The following is a 16,613-nucleotide window of genomic DNA, read 5'->3' as shown; positions in this document are numbered from 1 at the left end:
ATTAGAATGAATTGTAATCATCTGGAATATTTAAGTGTGACAAATAAAATCAAAAGCAAAAAAATTCTGTATGGAGGTGAACAGGTTTTCACAGCTCTCTATGAATAACCCTTTGATACATTTATGCTGCCACCAACTAACATGTGATCTGTAAACAGATAAAATCAGGCAGTCGAAGAAAGAGCTAAAACTGAAAAGTTTCCACAAAAGCTTTTATTTGGCAATCTTTATGTAAACAATAAAAACTCACCTAAATCAGTCAATCACTACTGTAACTATTGTGATACAAATTCATGGATCTGCCTCACTGGACTACAGTTTATTAATTGATATGACTTATTATTACCAGGTGTGGAACATATTAAAGGATTTACAACAGTTTTCAGTATATTTTACTTTTAGAAAGACTGACGTACATTCAGAAGGCCAGATTAAGCTCACCTCTTGTTAATTTGAAAAGCTACATTGTAAAATTAACACATTAAACCATATTTTACAAAAAAAAAAAAACAATAATCTACACAGTCCAGGAATAATAAAATCTTTCTGAACATCAAAATGAGAGATTAACAGCTCCCTCTGCTGGAGTTTTGAATTTACTTCACCAGTCCATGGTACAGAAAAAGGGAAAGAAAAAACAACAAAAGCACCATCCATCAATCATTTACATCCACTTAAACTTGCAGAGAAAAGCTTCTGCTGGGACGGACTGCTGTCATTTATTAGAAAGAAGACAAGTAATCTTAAAAAGTAATAAAATTAGAGACAATGACCTGGAGAGTCAAAGCTGGATTTTATTTTAAAGCACTCCTCCAGCTCCTGAGACCCACTGCTTTCTTGTGTGATATTGAAATCCAAAGAAATGAGTCAAGATCTCACAAAAGCAATGGCTGTCAGGTTCAGAATTGGGTGCAATTTCTGATGACTTGAGATGCAACATTTATCTCTTCTAACAATTACGTCAATATAAAATCCATGAGAATATACTCCCATCATATTAACTACTAACACTATCCTTAAGCCTGTGCTGTCTTTACAACATGTGACTATGTGTAGCTCAGCAGCAAGAAAACAACTAATAAAAAGTTGCCATTCTGGTCTTGTGGCTTTGTGGGAAAAAGTAACGACAATTTAGACTTTTTTTTGTTGCATTTTTCTAATTTAATTCAACTTTGAGATTATAATCGCTAAATCCCCCATAACCAACTGGTGTGAAAAAAGAACTATGTGCCTTTTACTCAAATATGTTTTAAGTTGCTAATTTTGGGCTCCAGTAGATTTTTACTCATTTAAAATGTCTCCATGGCAACCATGCTTCTCATCTGTGGCTTCTCATGTGCTGAGTTAAACCATGTCGCCGACTGAATTCTTTTCCGCAAGTTAAACATGAAAACGGCTTCTCACCTGTGTGAATCGTCATGTGATCCGTTAAAGTACATTTCTGATTGAAACTTTTTCCACAAGTGAGACACTGAAAAGGCTTCTCGCCTGCATGAATCATTATGTGACGACTTAAAGTACATTTTTGACTGAAACATTTTCCACAGCTTGCACATGAAAAAGGCTTTTCACCTGTGTGAGTGATCATGTGCTTAGTTAAGTGCTTTCTTTGAGAAAAACTTTTTTCACAGTTCACACATGAGAATGGCTTCAACATTGTGTGACTCCTCGTGTGAACAGTCAAAGAATATTGATCAATAAAACATTCTCCGCAGGTCTTACACTGAAAAGGCTTCTCACCTGTGTGCCTTCTTACGTGAATAGTCAAAGAGTTTTTTGTAGTGAAATGTTTGCCACAAGTCACACACAAAAAGGGCTTTTCACCTGTGTGACCCATCATGTGCATAGCTAAATGCTGCTTTAGACTAAAGCCTCTTCCGCAGGTCACACATGAAAATGGCTTCTCTCCTGTATGAACTCTCATGTGAACAGTTAGATTATTTTGTCTACTGAAACTTCTTCCACAGTTCTCACATGAAAATGGCTTTTCACCTGTATGAACCCTCGTATGAACAGCAAGTTCACTTGTATAACTGAAACCTTTTCCACAAATAACGCATAAAAAAGGTTTCTGACCTTTGTGATCTGTCATGTTACAATTAAAATTATCTTTTCGAATGAAACACTTCCAACACGAGAACGGCCTCTGACATGTGGTACTTGATGTATTTTTAGTCAAGTCACTACTTTGAGGAAGGTTTTCCTGACCTTTTTCTTTTGAACCGTCAACATGCTGTTTGATTTTCTGATGCCTCTTTTGTTTCTTCTCTTCGTCTCTCTTTGCTCCAAAGTCATTAGGATTGCTCTTTTCCTGATTTTGGTTCTCAGCTTCAGCAGCTTCCTGGAAGATGACTTGGTTCCCATTTGGTTCTGATTCAGTGTGATCTGTTTGCTCATAAACAGGAATTGCCATAAAGGTACTAGTCTCCTGTTTTTGTAGTGTAAGCTGTTCTTCACTCTGATTGTAAACTTTCTCTTCCACTTTTATCTGCAGATGTTCTAGATCTTCCTGTTCTTTTATCCGCAGGTGTTTTAGATCTTCCTGTTCTTCTTTTATTTGCAAGTGTTTTAGATCTTCCTGTTCTTCTTTTATCCACAGGTGTTTTAGATCTTCCTGTTCTTCTTTTATCCACAGGTGTTTTAGATCCTCCTGTTCTTCTTTTATTTGCAGGTGTTTTAGATCCTCTTGTTCTTCTTTTATCTGCAGATGTTCTGGCTCTTCCCGTTTCAGAGAGGAGCTCCTGTCCTGGTTCCATTGCTCCTTCATACAAATGTTACGCTGTATGCGGTCTGGGAAAAAAAGAAGAGAAAAAGAAGTTACAAGTAAATTGGAGAATAATTTTATTGCTTGACATTAAAATCACTTGAAATTCAAGAGTGGAGGCAGACAAATATCAAATATTTATGTTCTCTTATTGTGTCAGTACTGTTAAGCATTCACAGTATTGAAATGTTGTTTCTCTTTATTCTTTGTTTTTATTATTCCAGATGCTCATTTTTTTGCCTTGCTACTCCAAAAATCCAACCATTCAACTTCTACAATGTTCTGGTCATTCAGGACAATGCGATTGTATCTTTTGGTATAGAAAACCTTCAACAAATGATGAAATATTAAACTTTTAATGCATATTTCAGCAACACTGGAATGATTGGAAAACCTCAGAAATTCCACCAAGTTCTGCAAAAACTCATCACTCTTTCACAGCTAACTACTTTCACATATTCTCAGCTAGAAATGCCATTCAAAATTTAAAATGTCATAACCCTTGGCTACTTCTGCATGTTTCAGGTTTTTCATATCTTTTACCATTTTCATAAAATCCTTCTGCAACTGAAAGCGCATTATCCTGATATTTTGTTTCTATAATGGAGTCCAATGATGGAATTCTTCAACTGCTAGAGGGCTCACTCTAACTCCGTGAAAATTCTTCTAGTCCCCGAACAAATTCTGATTACTCGCTCAATTTTCACTCTTTCCACAACAAAACGTAGGAATTAATGTCTGGATTCAGACATTACAACACTCATAGATGTGAGAATTGCTGTTTTCTGGCAAATCACTCCAAAGCATCGAGGCTTCCACCCACCGGGAATAGGACAATGCATTGTAAGGGGCAAAAAAATAAAAAATCAGCACAGCAGACATATTCTGACATGTTTTTGTAACATCATATCTCCTAAAGGATACAACATAGATACATAAGCCTTGGAATACTAATTGTTCAGACATTCCTGATCCTCACAGTTTCATTTTTTAATACCCTTTACCATTTTGCCATATATTTTGTCTGTTCTGGAGTTACAAACCTGTTTTTCACTAAAATGGCTGATTGAAAAAATGAGTCACTGATATTTTTACCACATCATAGCTACTAAACAGATTATGGCACACACACAAAGCCGTGATTGTTCACCGTGATTTAGTGAAGAAATTATGTTGATAGTCCTTAAGATTTTTCGAATTAGAGGACACAGTTTGTATCAATCTTCCAGATCACTCAGGTCTTTTGGTTCTGATCTGCTCTGCATTCCCAGAATCAAATAATGGAGAAGCAGCATTCGTCTTCTATGTACTACAAATCTGGAACAAAGTTCCAGAAAACTGCAAAAGATCTGAAACACAGAATTCACTTAAATCAAGGCAAAATACCCACCTGCTTAAAACTGCCTTTGACTGCAAGTGGAACATTGATCAACATATTTGATGTGTAATTCTGATCGGATGACTGCATTTGAAAGAAACTGCAATATTTATTGCTGGTTTCACAATGGGTGGCTGTATGATATCTATATGATTTAAAGCATTTTTAACTGCCTTGTTGCTAAATGTGCTACACAACATTTTGATATAGTTGTGGGCTTTAATATTATATTTTCAACAAACTACACGAGTTCTCAAGTTTTGCTCTTTTCTTACATTTCTGCAAGTCACTTCAAAACTAATAGTTCACCTATTTCCCCCCTCTATGCACAACCCAGGTCCATCTACCAGTTTCAGAACCCCTCCGTGTTATTACTTTCAGAAATAATGAGATTTGGCATTAAAAAGAGGCTGTAATGCCAAAAAATGACCAAAAGTTACAAGGTCATATTAATGAAACAGACACAGAGAGACATTCACCGTCCAGCGCTGGGTGTCACTTAAACTCTCCTTATGGATGACAAATTATGAAGCAAAGATTGTCGCGCAAGTTTAGCTTTTATTCTTCTGCTCATTATACCCTCCCTAAAGGGTAATGCAATCAGTTACATTTTGTTTATGTGTAACTGTCACCGGTCTGATGTGATATGGTTATGTAACCATGCAGCAATGTGCGAGAAAAAAAACACAGAATCCGCAACAAACCGCTTCAAGAATTAAAAAAAATAAAATAAAAAATCAGCTTACAACATTCACACCGCATTGTCGCAGGAAATGCATTTTTTCCCAGTTTTTCTTACATGACATGAATAATTTATTTTGTATTTATTGCTAATTCTAACATTTTTAATACTTCTGTTATTATGATTTATTTACTAGACATGCATAGTTCTATTCCTTCTGTTTTCAAATGCGAGTTTGTACAGCAATGAAAAATGAAATAAAAAATAAAGCACAGCTGATGTTTTAGCACCATATGCTTAGCAGAACTGGCTCCATCTTCTTTTTCCAAAAATAAACAGCTTTATCAGTACAACTGAGAGGCCTGTGTTCAATTTCCTGTTTTAAAAAAACAATTATATGGGAGGGGAACAGTTACTAAAATGATCCTCATACAGAATATTTAGAATATTACAGATATTTAGACCTTAACCTGAAACCAAACGCTGGTGGTTCCTACCTATACGATGCAAAATTATCTGGGGAGTCCGGGAGAAATCCAGCAGTCTGCGATGATCATCCATCTCCTCCTCCGACTTGACGATGATTTCTTTAAACTCCGTGAATGTTTCTTCATCGGGAGACATTAAAAACACTGAATGCATTTATTTTATTTAGGTTTTTTTTTTTGTTTATTACAGAAAAACACTAGCACATTCAACAACAGATCGTGGACCGTCTTCTTCTTTTATGAATGTTGGCATCCACATTGTTGCTTTACCGCCACCTTCTGGATCATACCATCATCTAAAAATTTATAAGGTTACTTTCTTTTATTCTGAGCAGTTCTCTTAAAAAACGTAAAATAGTATTTTTTCTTTTCGACTTCATCTAAATAAAACAATGAAAAGCAAGTAGACCTCAGCTCTCTAGTCCCACTTGACACATATTTCCATTAGAGGTAAAAAAAAAATCTTATCTATTATCCCCTAGTTCTTCTACTCCTTGTAAACGTATTTATTTTGACATCTGTATAGCTGTCATTTCGATGCATTATCTCTCTATCTTTGCTGCTGCTTTATGTCTTCTCTAAACATATATATAATTTCACCTGCAGATTTGAGCACAGCTTCATTTTTATTTAAGACAAGGGAATTCTGCTCTATTTTAACTGCAGACAGTGAGAAAAAAGGTGAATGTGTGAAGCAAAAATTAACCCCCAATGTGTTCAGTAAAGTGGCTTTCTTGTCCATTGCTGCAGTTTGCAGATCTCATTTGTGCCTCAGATTTACAGGCGTATCAGAAATACAACACAAAGTTTTGGATCTGGACTTTTGTGTTTTGATGTTGACCAATAGGAGAGATGCTTTTTTTTGCTCCAAAGTCGCTAGGCTTGCTCCTTTCCTGATTTTAGTTCTCTGTTTCAGCAGCTCCCTGAAAGATGACTTGGATCCAGTTTGGTTCTGATTTAGTGTGGTACATTTGCTCATGATAGGTATCAGTCTCCTGTTTTAACTCAAGCTGTTCTTCACCCTGACTGCAGGAAACTTCGATCTCTTCCACTTTTATCTGCTGATATTCTAGATCCTCCTGCTCTTCTTTTATGTGCTGATCTTCTGGCTCTTCTTCCTTTTTCACCTGCAGAGGTTCAAACGCCTCCTGGTCCAGAGTGGATCTCCTCTCCTGTTTACATAACTCCTCCTTATAAACATCTTGTAGCCGGCAAGCTGGATAAAAGAACAGAAAAAAGAGGAATTGTTAACTGCAGTAAAAAAAAAAAAAACACATTGTTTATTATTTATTGAATTAAACCCATCACAGGACACTGATCACAGTGGTTTGAAATCTGAGCAATCTTAGTGCAGATAACCCATGAAAAGAGCACTTTTACTATGCACATTAGGAATTTAAATGGGCAGATATTGATGGAAAATGACAAAACATGTGAATGACAATCTCACTGGGATAATACCCCAAATTTAAGGAGCTATGCGACCCCATTAGCTCACTGCAGATGAAATACTCAGAGGCCTTTTACCTGGTTGCAGAGGACTTTACTCACATGAAACTGATGGACACTCTGCCCAGGTTTTACCAGCATGTCCCCTTTTCCATGTGGGAAGACAACACTCTGGACTGTGTGTACACTAACATTTATGGTGTGTACAGAGCTCTTCCTCTCCAACCACATCTCCATCCTGCTGGCACCAGCATATCGACCACTGCTGAGATGGACTAGGCAAACTAAGAAGACTGTCACTGAGAAAAAAGCCTGCGTGCTTCAGGACTGTTTTCAGTGCACAGATTGGTAGGTCTTCATATGCAGGAAGAGTTGGACCTGGAGGAATACACCTCCTCTGTTCTCAGCTTCATCTCCAAGTGTGCCAGAAACCAGCTATCTGAACCAGAAACCCTGGCTGAATGCTGAGGTGAGAGCTCTGCTGAAAGCAAGGGACACTGCGTTCAGGACAGTTAAGGTATCAGCACTCCGGGAAACGAGAAAAGAACTGACCTGAGGCATTGTCAGGACCAAAGCCACATACGGCCAGAAAATTGAAGGTCACTCCACCACCAACGACTCCCAGCGCATGTGGAAGGGCATCAACTGCATCACAAATTACAACATCAGGGATGCACAATGCCCAAGGGACCTCTCACTGCCAGATGCACTCATTAAGTTCTAGGCTCGCTTTGAGGATCCTAACACCCCCCTCAGCACTAGACTAATACCACCTGGTGAAACACACCCCTCTGTGTGACCACAGCAGATGTTAGGCAGACCCTTCAGGAAATCAAGCCCCGTAAGGCTATGAGCTCCAACAACAGTCCTGAGGAGCTTCTGTCGCTGTGTGGTGGAGAGCATTCTCTAAACCTGCATCACCACGTGGCACAGCAGCTGCACTGAGGCTGAGAGGACGGCTCTGCAGATGATGGTTAAAGCTGCACAGAGGACTGTGGGGAGCAGCCTTCCCAAAACATCAGACCTCTACACATCCCTACTCCACCCATCCTGCACACAGACTGTTCCAGAGCATCCAGCGCAAGACCACCAGGCTGAGAAACAGATTCTACCCATCAGCTGTCAGACTGCTGAACTCGAGCTGCACTTAATTCAGCTTCATTTCACCTTTTAAACTATTTACACACACACTTTTACTATTATATTTCTTAATCTGGGATCTTTGTCTGAATTTCATACCACAAATACGCAAAGCTGGTATGACAATAAAAAAAATCCTTGAATCAGTTCAGAACGCAACAAATTTTTAAGGCGTTGCCACACTGAATCCCCATGGCAACATGTACTTTTCCGGTTTAAAAATCCCTCCATGCTCTCACATTTTCTAGAATTGCTGCCTCTAAACCAGGACGGCATTCTGTGTTTTTATTTCATTTTCAGGGATTACTTGGAGTGTGTTCAACAACAATAACAACAACAAAAAAGAAAAAGAAAAAAAAAATCTAAATTTAAATTAATTTCACAAACATCCCTATGGGAAACTGGAGATGTTAGTTTTCTGTTGCCTCGTGCTACTGAGCAAACTTAAGACAAATTGGACCCAAAGTGCTTCAGTCAGTGAGGGAAATGTAGCTTTCAGGCCACTTTTAAAAGTCACTCAAAAGACGAATAAAAAGAGCCCTGGGAGGTTATGACATCACAACAATGATGTCACAAACATTGGCTGATGATGTCACCAAGAGCACCCTTTGATGTCATAGCCTCAAAGAGCTATGAGTCATCATAATTCTCTCCATTTGGCTTTTGGCCTTGAAGTTGTCTGACCTGCATTTTGTTTTGCTCTGACATTTTTGGCTTTTCCCCCAAGAAAATGTATAAAACTGAGAAGAAGAAGCCAGTCGCTGCTTTTTTTGATGCTGAAAAAGTCCGCAGGAAGAACAGGAGGGCGCTCCAGAAGCTCTTGAACGTCAACGCACAACTCGAGAACGCCACAGACCGCAGGAGCCGCTATCAAAATCGGAAAAGACTGGAGAGAGATGAAAAGCGGTTTTTCAAAGAATCCGAAAAACGGCTCTTTAAGCTGAATTTGGAATCTGACATCTGGTTTGAAGAGAAAGACAAACTGGAGAATCTATGCAAAAGGAGAGATCTGCTTTTTGACGTGCTGAAAAAAACGAACGAACAACTACTTGAGGAACCTGTGATGAAATCTTTGAACAGGGCCGCGAAACAACAGCAGGAACGGCTGACATTTCTTAACAAAGAGTTAAGAAAAAACATTGGTATCTTGTCACGACAACTTGTACATCAAACTAAACTATTTGATGAGTTCACAGAGAAGGAAATGGACAACAAGGAGATGATGGCCCTTCAAGACAGCTACTTTAAAGAGATCAGGCAAAAACTAAAAATGTACGACCTGGTCACTGTGAAGGAGAAAGTAGCGACGAAACAGGAAGAAGTGAAAGAGGTAGTCCAAAACAACAAGAAACTAGTGGAGATGATCAAAACGTTGAGAGAACAAGCCATCAATGTGCCCATGTTGAAATACCAGTTTCTCTGCGCAGTAGATGAGAAACGAAGGCTCTCAGCCCTCAACAAAGAGTTAGAAATGGTGGTTCTGGTCTTAACAAACAGACTTTCAGATCAAACGTCCTGGGAGGCTGCTTACAATGACATAGAGAAGAAGATCGGAGATCTGGAGAAGGCTGAGAATGATTACCTGAGCAAGATATACGAGTTGAAAGCAAACGTAAAACTTGGGACCAAAGCCGCCTTTTACTCATTTTCAAAAGAGAAAAAGGAAAAACAGAAGCTGAACAAACGCTTGAATTATTTCAAGACTAAAATCACTAATCTCCTGCATGAATATAAGGCCTTCCAACCAGAAATTGAGAACTTTCTGGGGAACCTTAGATCTCCTTATGACGTAATGAAATCAGAAACTTTTTCAGCAGATAATTTGAATTCAACAGGAAACGCTGCTCCAATCAGGAAACCAGAACAATTTTCAGAGTCGTCTTCAAGTGAGATAGATAATGAGCAAAGCATCACTGAGGAGTCATCAGATTCCGACCAGAAACATCCACCACCCACATTAAGACTAACACCTCTACAAAGAGCATTTCATTCAGAGGATGAGTCAACAGAGTCCTCCCGAAGAAGAGACAACTCGTACCCCACAGCAGAGGACATGTCTGAAAACAAAACATCCACAGATGACTCAACAAATTCCCATGAAATACGCAAGAATCAGTTGGAGAAAAGTCCTACATCAACAACCAGACATTCAAAATTTGGAGCAGAATCGGAAGACTCAGGCAATTATAAGTGCAAATATAAAGAAAAAACATATTCTCACAGGAGGCAAGGGAGAGAAAATGGCAAAAACAATCCAAAGAAGAGATGGTGGAAGTACTTTTAATGGAGGGAGAGGAAGGATGGATAGGGGATGGGTAGACAGAAGGATGGAGGAATGGGTGGATAGAAGGATGGATGGATAGAGGGTTGGGCAGACTTTCTAACTCAGGTTCTCTCCAGGTGCTCCGGCTTGACAATACCATACAAAAGCATCCACCGCCTTAATTGGTCTCTCTAAATTGCTCCTTGTATGTGTGTGTGTGTGTGTGTGTGTCTGTGGGGGGGGATGTGTGTGTGTTTGTGTGTGTGTGCGTGCTTGGTTGTTTGTCTTGTGTGTTCGTGTTGCCTTTCTAAATTCTCTTTAGCTTCTCTCCGGGGGCTCCGGCTTGCCTCTTTAGAGGGAAAAGCTTCCCAAACTTCACATTTCAATGATGATGCTCCTCAAGCATCAATTCTGTTGAGTAAACAGGATGTGAAGAATAGAGTATTTTATTAAGAGCTTATATATTAACTCATATTTACTATAAATATGAGTATTATTATGTATGTATATTATATTACAACATAATATTATATACAATGTTGACTATCAATATATATTTTGATCACTTCTCAGTTTTCCAGGGCCTCCTGCCCTCAGACTGATCTTCATCTTTTCTTTTAGCTGTCATATAGATCACTGTTATATATATTTATATTGCTATTACTGCTATAAATATATATTTATATATACATATATAAATATATATATACTATTGTTGTCAAATGTCACTGCTTTAAATATAAATATATATTTATATATATAAAAATATATATATGCTATTTGTTGTCAAATGTCACTGCTATAAATATAAATTCATATTTATATTTATAGCAGTGACATTTGACAACAATAGCATTGCTGAATATCATGCTACGTAGTGCACACACTCTGGCCCAATATTTGCACTTCCACCCTTCAAAAGAGTTTTTGAAAGCAGAATTATTTACGGAGGGACAACAGAATATTTCAAACAACTGAAATATTTCGTTCCCCCAGGTAACTTTGGCAAATAAAGAGCCGATGTTTCCACATCTACATGATTTGTTGGTCTTGATAAGAAGCATAAATATAATTAAGGAGTTTCTGAAAAAATAATTAGTTCCCATGTTATGGAGGGGGAACAGATTATTTCAGACAGCTGAAATATTTGGTTTGCCACCTATAACCTTGGGAAATAAAGACCAAATGTTTTCAAATTCTCAAGGATGGATAGTTGTGTCTGTTGGAATGACTGAGTGACCTAAATTTCAAGAAAATTGGTTAATCCCTGCCCCATGTTTTCTGAAAGCATTTTCTCTTTTGAAAAGAGAGATTACAAGAATTATGTTAAGCAACTTAACATAAATGCTGGAATTTAATATTTTCTGCCCCAAAACGACATTAACTATCATAATTTAGCGATTTGAAATATATTTTATCCACTAATCTGATCAGTCTGCTGTTTCCTATCAGGTAAAAATTTATAAAATGCGTATTGAACTAGCTCTGCAAACAAGACTAGTGTTACTGTTCTTACGTTTTCTTCCAAACCAAGCCCTGGAAAAATGTCAAGCAGCAACACATAGTCCATATTCTGTTTAACTTTGGAAATAACATAGCAGGAATTGTACAGTCAACCATCTTGAAATCATTTATGCGAGAAATCAGTCGTTCAATATGCGCTCTGTGTTTTGTTATTTTGTCAGTTAGTGCAAGATCAGCCTGAGACAACTGTTTGTCTGCTGAGGCAAAAGGTGGTATGTCTAAGGACAGACCAAGGGCATTTATCTCATCCTTGATTGTAAACCCTTTGTCTGCCATGACACCGTCACCATTCTGAATATAACCAACATCCTTCAGTTGTTCTATTGTTTCATAAAACCCACTTGCTTTGTGATGGCCTTGTCTGATATTGATCCTGTGAATAATTCTGATGTGAACATTAAAGAGTCACAACCTACGAGTGCCTTGAATGTTGTGGTAGACTTATAATCGCTATATAGTTGACATTGCACACCGTGGGCCCAGGGGGATTCTGTTTTTAATTCTGTTCCATCAATAATAATTAACGTTGGAGGGAAAGTAGCTTTGAAGTCTTTTGGCATGTTATAGTTTGTGTGTGGCGCCAGATAGAAACGGTGCACAGCTTAAGATATATAATGTCAATCCAAGTGTTAAATACTACACCAGCTGACTGTTGTGAAATGCCGAAGCGCGTTGCTAGATCGGATAGACCAAAGTTTTGTCTCAGTCTGCACAGAGTCAGAAAAAGCCCATTTTCTGCTGACATTTCTCTAATATAATTTCATATCTGTGTGTATAATATACATACAGATTTTTCCCCCCATTCTTCTCAGATTCAGCAACAGTATACATACCAAACTGTTTTCGTTCCTGTTCTTGCTGTACGGCCCTCTTCTCTTTCTGTAGGTCTGTTTCTAAATGTTCCACTTTTGCTTGTAAGCGACTGATTTCTGTTTTTGCCATTTCCAACTCTGCAGTCAGCGCCAGCATATCCAGCGGCGAAATCCCTGAAACCAAAAAATATATATAATAAATGACATATATATTTATATATGATGATAATGCTGTTTTGTTTCAGACAAGGAACTTGAAGGCAGATGCGACAGCAGTCATGCAACAGTGTGGCAACATCTGTGTCACAAATAACCCACCAGTGGATCTTCCAGAAAGACATAAAGCGTTGAAAGACCTTAATACTTGAAGCTCGAACCAGAGTAAATGTTCTGAGTGGTTTGAGGCAAGGAAAAAAGGCTTACAGCTTTAAATCGAGTCATGGTCAGGAGAGCAAAGGTCACAGACAAGTTTTTAGAGTCAAGTTTTGACAGTGTCCGTATGCCTCTCAAAATTCCACCATTCTGGATGCTACCCAATTTTTGCTTAGAAACGCAACCCAGTGGCTCTGCTCAGCTGAAGAAGACACACATGTACTATGCTCAGGTTCAAGGTCAACTTATGATCACAGGATGTGATTTTTGTGATTTTATTGTTTTCACCCACAAGGATCTACATGTAGAAGGAGTGTGGCCAGACACACCATTTATGTCATCCATGTTAGAAGTTTTAGCTGCTTTCTATCGAGATCATGCTGTGCATTATTTGCAAAACATGTAGGCAATCAAGGAAGGAAGGAACTGTAGAAGGAACTGGTTATGCTCACTTACACTGTTCATCTGTTTGCACCTCTATCCCTTTGTCTGCATCATTGTTCACCGCAGCATCGTAGGGATCCCTGTAAATAATTCAGAACATTGACTGTGATCTAGATGGTATCACTGTAAATAATTGAAACAAAAGTGATTCTGTTTCTATTCGTGCATCATGTACTGCATGTGGTGGACGATGAAATTGATACTAGATGTTCATATGTTTTTGGAAAATGTGAATTATGACACATGATAAATGATAAAATAACTTTGAATCAGAACTGTGTTATATGTGTACATGGCAGCTAGGCCTGTCGCGATAAACAGTAAATCAATTAATCGCACGATAAATTAAAACTATCAACCTCATTTTAATTATGGGCATTATCGTTTCTTCTGGCCTTTTTCTCTTTCTGTTGATGACACTGAATGAAAAAAGGCTCAACTCCGGTGCTCTCCACTGACCCTCCCTTCCTCATTTCCTTATTGTAAAGCCCAGCGCACACTACACGACGTTAGAGTTGTCGGCCCATTTTCAAAACCTGACAGACCACACATTAGCCAACAAAAATCCTAGGTATAACGGTTCTATCAGGTTTGATCGTGCTGTGTGTGGTGTCCAGCAATGGGCACAAAATAATGGCTACAAGTTCAGTTGACTAATTTTAAAACAGGGCATTAATAAATGCTTTACTACAATCTACCTGCAATGCATGTGGCTAGTGTCAGCGTAAAGTCCTGACTGAATGAAAATCATTATAACCTATTTACGTCACGTTAACGAAGAACAGCTGAAAAGTTACCGGGTTTATCAACTGCGGTAGCAATTTCGCTCCAACTCCTCCTCTTGTCATTTCTATATTCTTTGCATGTTGAATAAACATTAATGTTGTTTCCATATATCATCTCCAATGGACCTTACCAAGCTCCGCCCACAACCGACCGCAAGTCTCACAAGCAAAGTCTCGCAGCCTTTGTTTCTATGTAAACATGACTCGATTAGTGCATCATTTCTACCGGATTTTCACAATATATCAGCTACTACAATGGACAGAGGAACTAACAAGTTCATGTCATCATCTGGGAGGAGGTTACTGGTTTCTCAGTCACAAGCTGGTTGCAAACCTGAGGCCAGCAGGTGTCAGTCAGTTATGGTAGATCTGAAATTTGGTTTGATGACGTCAATATGAGAAGCTAGACTGATAGGAGGAACCAAAGAGCTCTGTAAAGGTAAAGGCAAATCTTCAGAAGTTGGGATATAATTAATTTAATTTCACATAATTATCGCGGTAGAAGCCATTTGTTTGTTAAAATTTTATGACATATATTTGTTCTACTTGATGTTTGTTGTGAATGACATAAACTCACCAACGAACGAGCTAATTAGTCCAACGTTTAGAAACTACAGCGGCTGTAATGCGCCACAGCAAAGGTAAACAAAGGTAAAATAACCCGAACAGGTGATCAACTCAAAACTACTCCTACCCTTTTACTCTCTCTTTGTAGTTTAAGCACACCTGTTACCGTGGCAACCGCCCCACAAGACGAGCAAAGATTACGTTAAAAACATAACATTCAGTCCGTTACGATATCAAGTTTCCAGGCTTGGTATTTATTTCTCGATTATTAATCAGCGCTTCCCTGAACACAGCGATGGTTGATTGACTAGCTGTACTTGGTGCTAACGTGGCTAACAGGAGTAACAGTTTAGTCCAAAGCCTTTTCTGCTAAAATAAAATCTTTAGTGTATGTCAGATACAGACACATTGCATATTGACTGAGACTGAGAATCCATTTTATTTTTGGTTGTTTTGTTTATCAGCTCCAGTGTTAAGAGTTCTTTTGAAAATAAAGTGTATCTATCTTTGGCAGGAAATCGCATGCATTATTACGTCATTTCCATTAAATCAGTGTAAAATGGTCTTCAAACAATATTATCGTTTACCGCAATAATTTTTGAAACAATTAATCGTTCAGCAAAATTTGTTATTGTGACAGGCCTATATGTGACTGTGTGTACTTACAAGCTGCCTGCTCCAATCCATGGTCTCTTGTCTTGACCGTCTTGTCTACTTTCACTTTCTGATGCTCTTTTTCGTGTAGGCCTTGCTTTACGCACTCGGATTCTGTCTGCTTGTGCTGGATAAGGATGGGACGCTGTTGGCCCATTCCCGCCAACAAAATGCTAATAAATAAATAAATAAATAAATTGTAATTTTTAAAAAAATGCAATACATATTTATCATAGATACTGAAACAGTTGGTGAAACAGTATTCCACTCAATTAAATCTACATCAGACTACCAAATGCGCAACACTACTGGAGCTGGAAATCAGTTTAAAATGGATGATCACTCACTCAAAACATCCCCATTCACTAAACAGAAAGAAAGCAAAGCAATAATACTTACACCAGCACACACTCCTTTGTTCTTGTTGATCCTGCAAAGGTTGAGCTGCTCATGCGGTCGTCCACAAGCTTTGATCCAAGCAAGGCATTCTGCTTCTGGTTTCGGAAATCTGTGAATTTTACTACCGCAGATACGATCAGGATACCGGACATCACCAGTACAGATACCCCACTGGCAATGGAGAACCATTATTTTCCGATTGTTGATGCAAAAACTTTCTGCTGGTCTGCTAGTCCTGCTAGTCGGGAAGCGTGTGTTTGTGAGACGGCCACGCACGTGGTAGCCGCGCTAAAAATAGAATGGGCATCAGCCAATGAGACGCGGCCCCTCCGGTAAGCTCCATTATGAATACACACAACGGTTTTTTTTGTTTTTTACCTCGGATATGACGTCAAAAACCCAACTCAAGAGTTTCTACTCCCCTTTTGCTCCGTTTGTTTAATTTTCTCTCTACATCAGGAGTTTTAACAGCATAATTGTGATGTTTGTTCTACTCTTAAGAAAATATTTATACAAGAGGGAAAAAGTTATTAAAGCGTCATATATTAAGACCGCAACCTGCGTCCAAACACTGGAGTTTCGTCCCTATTTGGTGAAAAATACTCTGAACGTTTCTTCAGCCGTAGTTAACTGCTCGTTGATAACCTTCCGTTGAAGCTGGACAGAAGACATTGTTCATGGAAAACACTAACACATTCACCAAAACAGACCAGCGGCCATCTTGTTTTTCTTCTTCTGTAGGGTTTTCCGACTGTCGGCATTCATTTTGTTGCATTACAGCCACCTGCTGGACTGGATAATCATCGCAGCTAAAGATTTCTCAGACAGATCTCTTCAAAAAAACGTAAAATCTTCTCTTCCACTTTATTTAAATTACTATACTATACTAGTA

The 16,613-nt window shown here is 38.5% G+C and overlaps 2 protein-coding genes across 2 annotated transcripts; both read right to left on the bottom strand.

Moving 5' to 3' along the window:
* Nucleotides 1-205: 205 nt before the first annotated feature.
* LOC102222408 (gastrula zinc finger protein XlCGF57.1-like) lies at nt 206-5,426 on the bottom strand. Its single transcript, XM_023344649.1, has 2 exons — nt 5,322-5,426; nt 206-2,790 (listed from the first exon to the last, which is right to left on the bottom strand). Exons 1-2 carry the CDS (start codon nt 5,383-5,385, stop codon nt 1,319-1,321), a joined length of 1,536 nt encoding a protein of 511 aa, XP_023200417.1. The 5' UTR covers nt 5,386-5,426; the 3' UTR covers nt 206-1,318.
* On the bottom strand, nt 5,426-16,439 carry LOC111610448 (nucleolar protein 58-like). Its single transcript, XM_023344674.1, has 5 exons — nt 15,722-16,439; nt 15,335-15,495; nt 13,329-13,396; nt 12,522-12,674; nt 5,426-6,528 (listed from the first exon to the last, which is right to left on the bottom strand). The coding sequence occupies exons 1-5, from the start codon at nt 15,908-15,910 to the stop codon at nt 6,212-6,214; spliced, it is 888 nt and encodes a 295-aa protein (XP_023200442.1). The 5' UTR covers nt 15,911-16,439; the 3' UTR covers nt 5,426-6,211.
* Nucleotides 16,440-16,613: the final 174 nt, after the last annotated feature.

This window comes from Xiphophorus maculatus, chromosome 13, assembly GCF_002775205.1.
Source record: "Xiphophorus maculatus strain JP 163 A chromosome 13, X_maculatus-5.0-male, whole genome shotgun sequence".
In the NCBI taxonomy this organism is placed as follows: domain Eukaryota; kingdom Metazoa; phylum Chordata; class Actinopteri; order Cyprinodontiformes; family Poeciliidae; genus Xiphophorus; species Xiphophorus maculatus.
This window is presented reverse-complemented; position numbering and strand designations above follow the sequence as displayed.

Bases quoted from the DNA above. Each gene is read 5' to 3' on its own strand.
- LOC102222408 (XM_023344649.1), bottom strand. From the start codon at position 5,385: ATGGATGATCATCGCAGACTGCTGGATTTCTCCCGGACTCCCCAGATA. The intron at 2,791-5,321 runs GTAGGAACCACC...TTTTTTTCCCAG, and splicing joins GATAATTTTGCATCGTATAG to ACCGCATACAGCGTAACATT.
- LOC111610448 (XM_023344674.1), bottom strand. From the start codon at position 15,910: ATGGTTCTCCATTGCCAGTGGGGTATCTGTACTGGTGATGTCCGGTAT. The intron at 12,675-13,328 runs GTAAGTGAGCAT...TTTTGGTTTCAG, and splicing joins GGTGCAAACAGATGAACAGT to GGATTTCGCCGCTGGATATG. The intron at 6,529-12,521 runs GTATGTATACTG...TCTTTTATCCAG, and splicing joins ACAGGAACGAAAACAGTTTG to CTTGCCGGCTACAAGATGTT.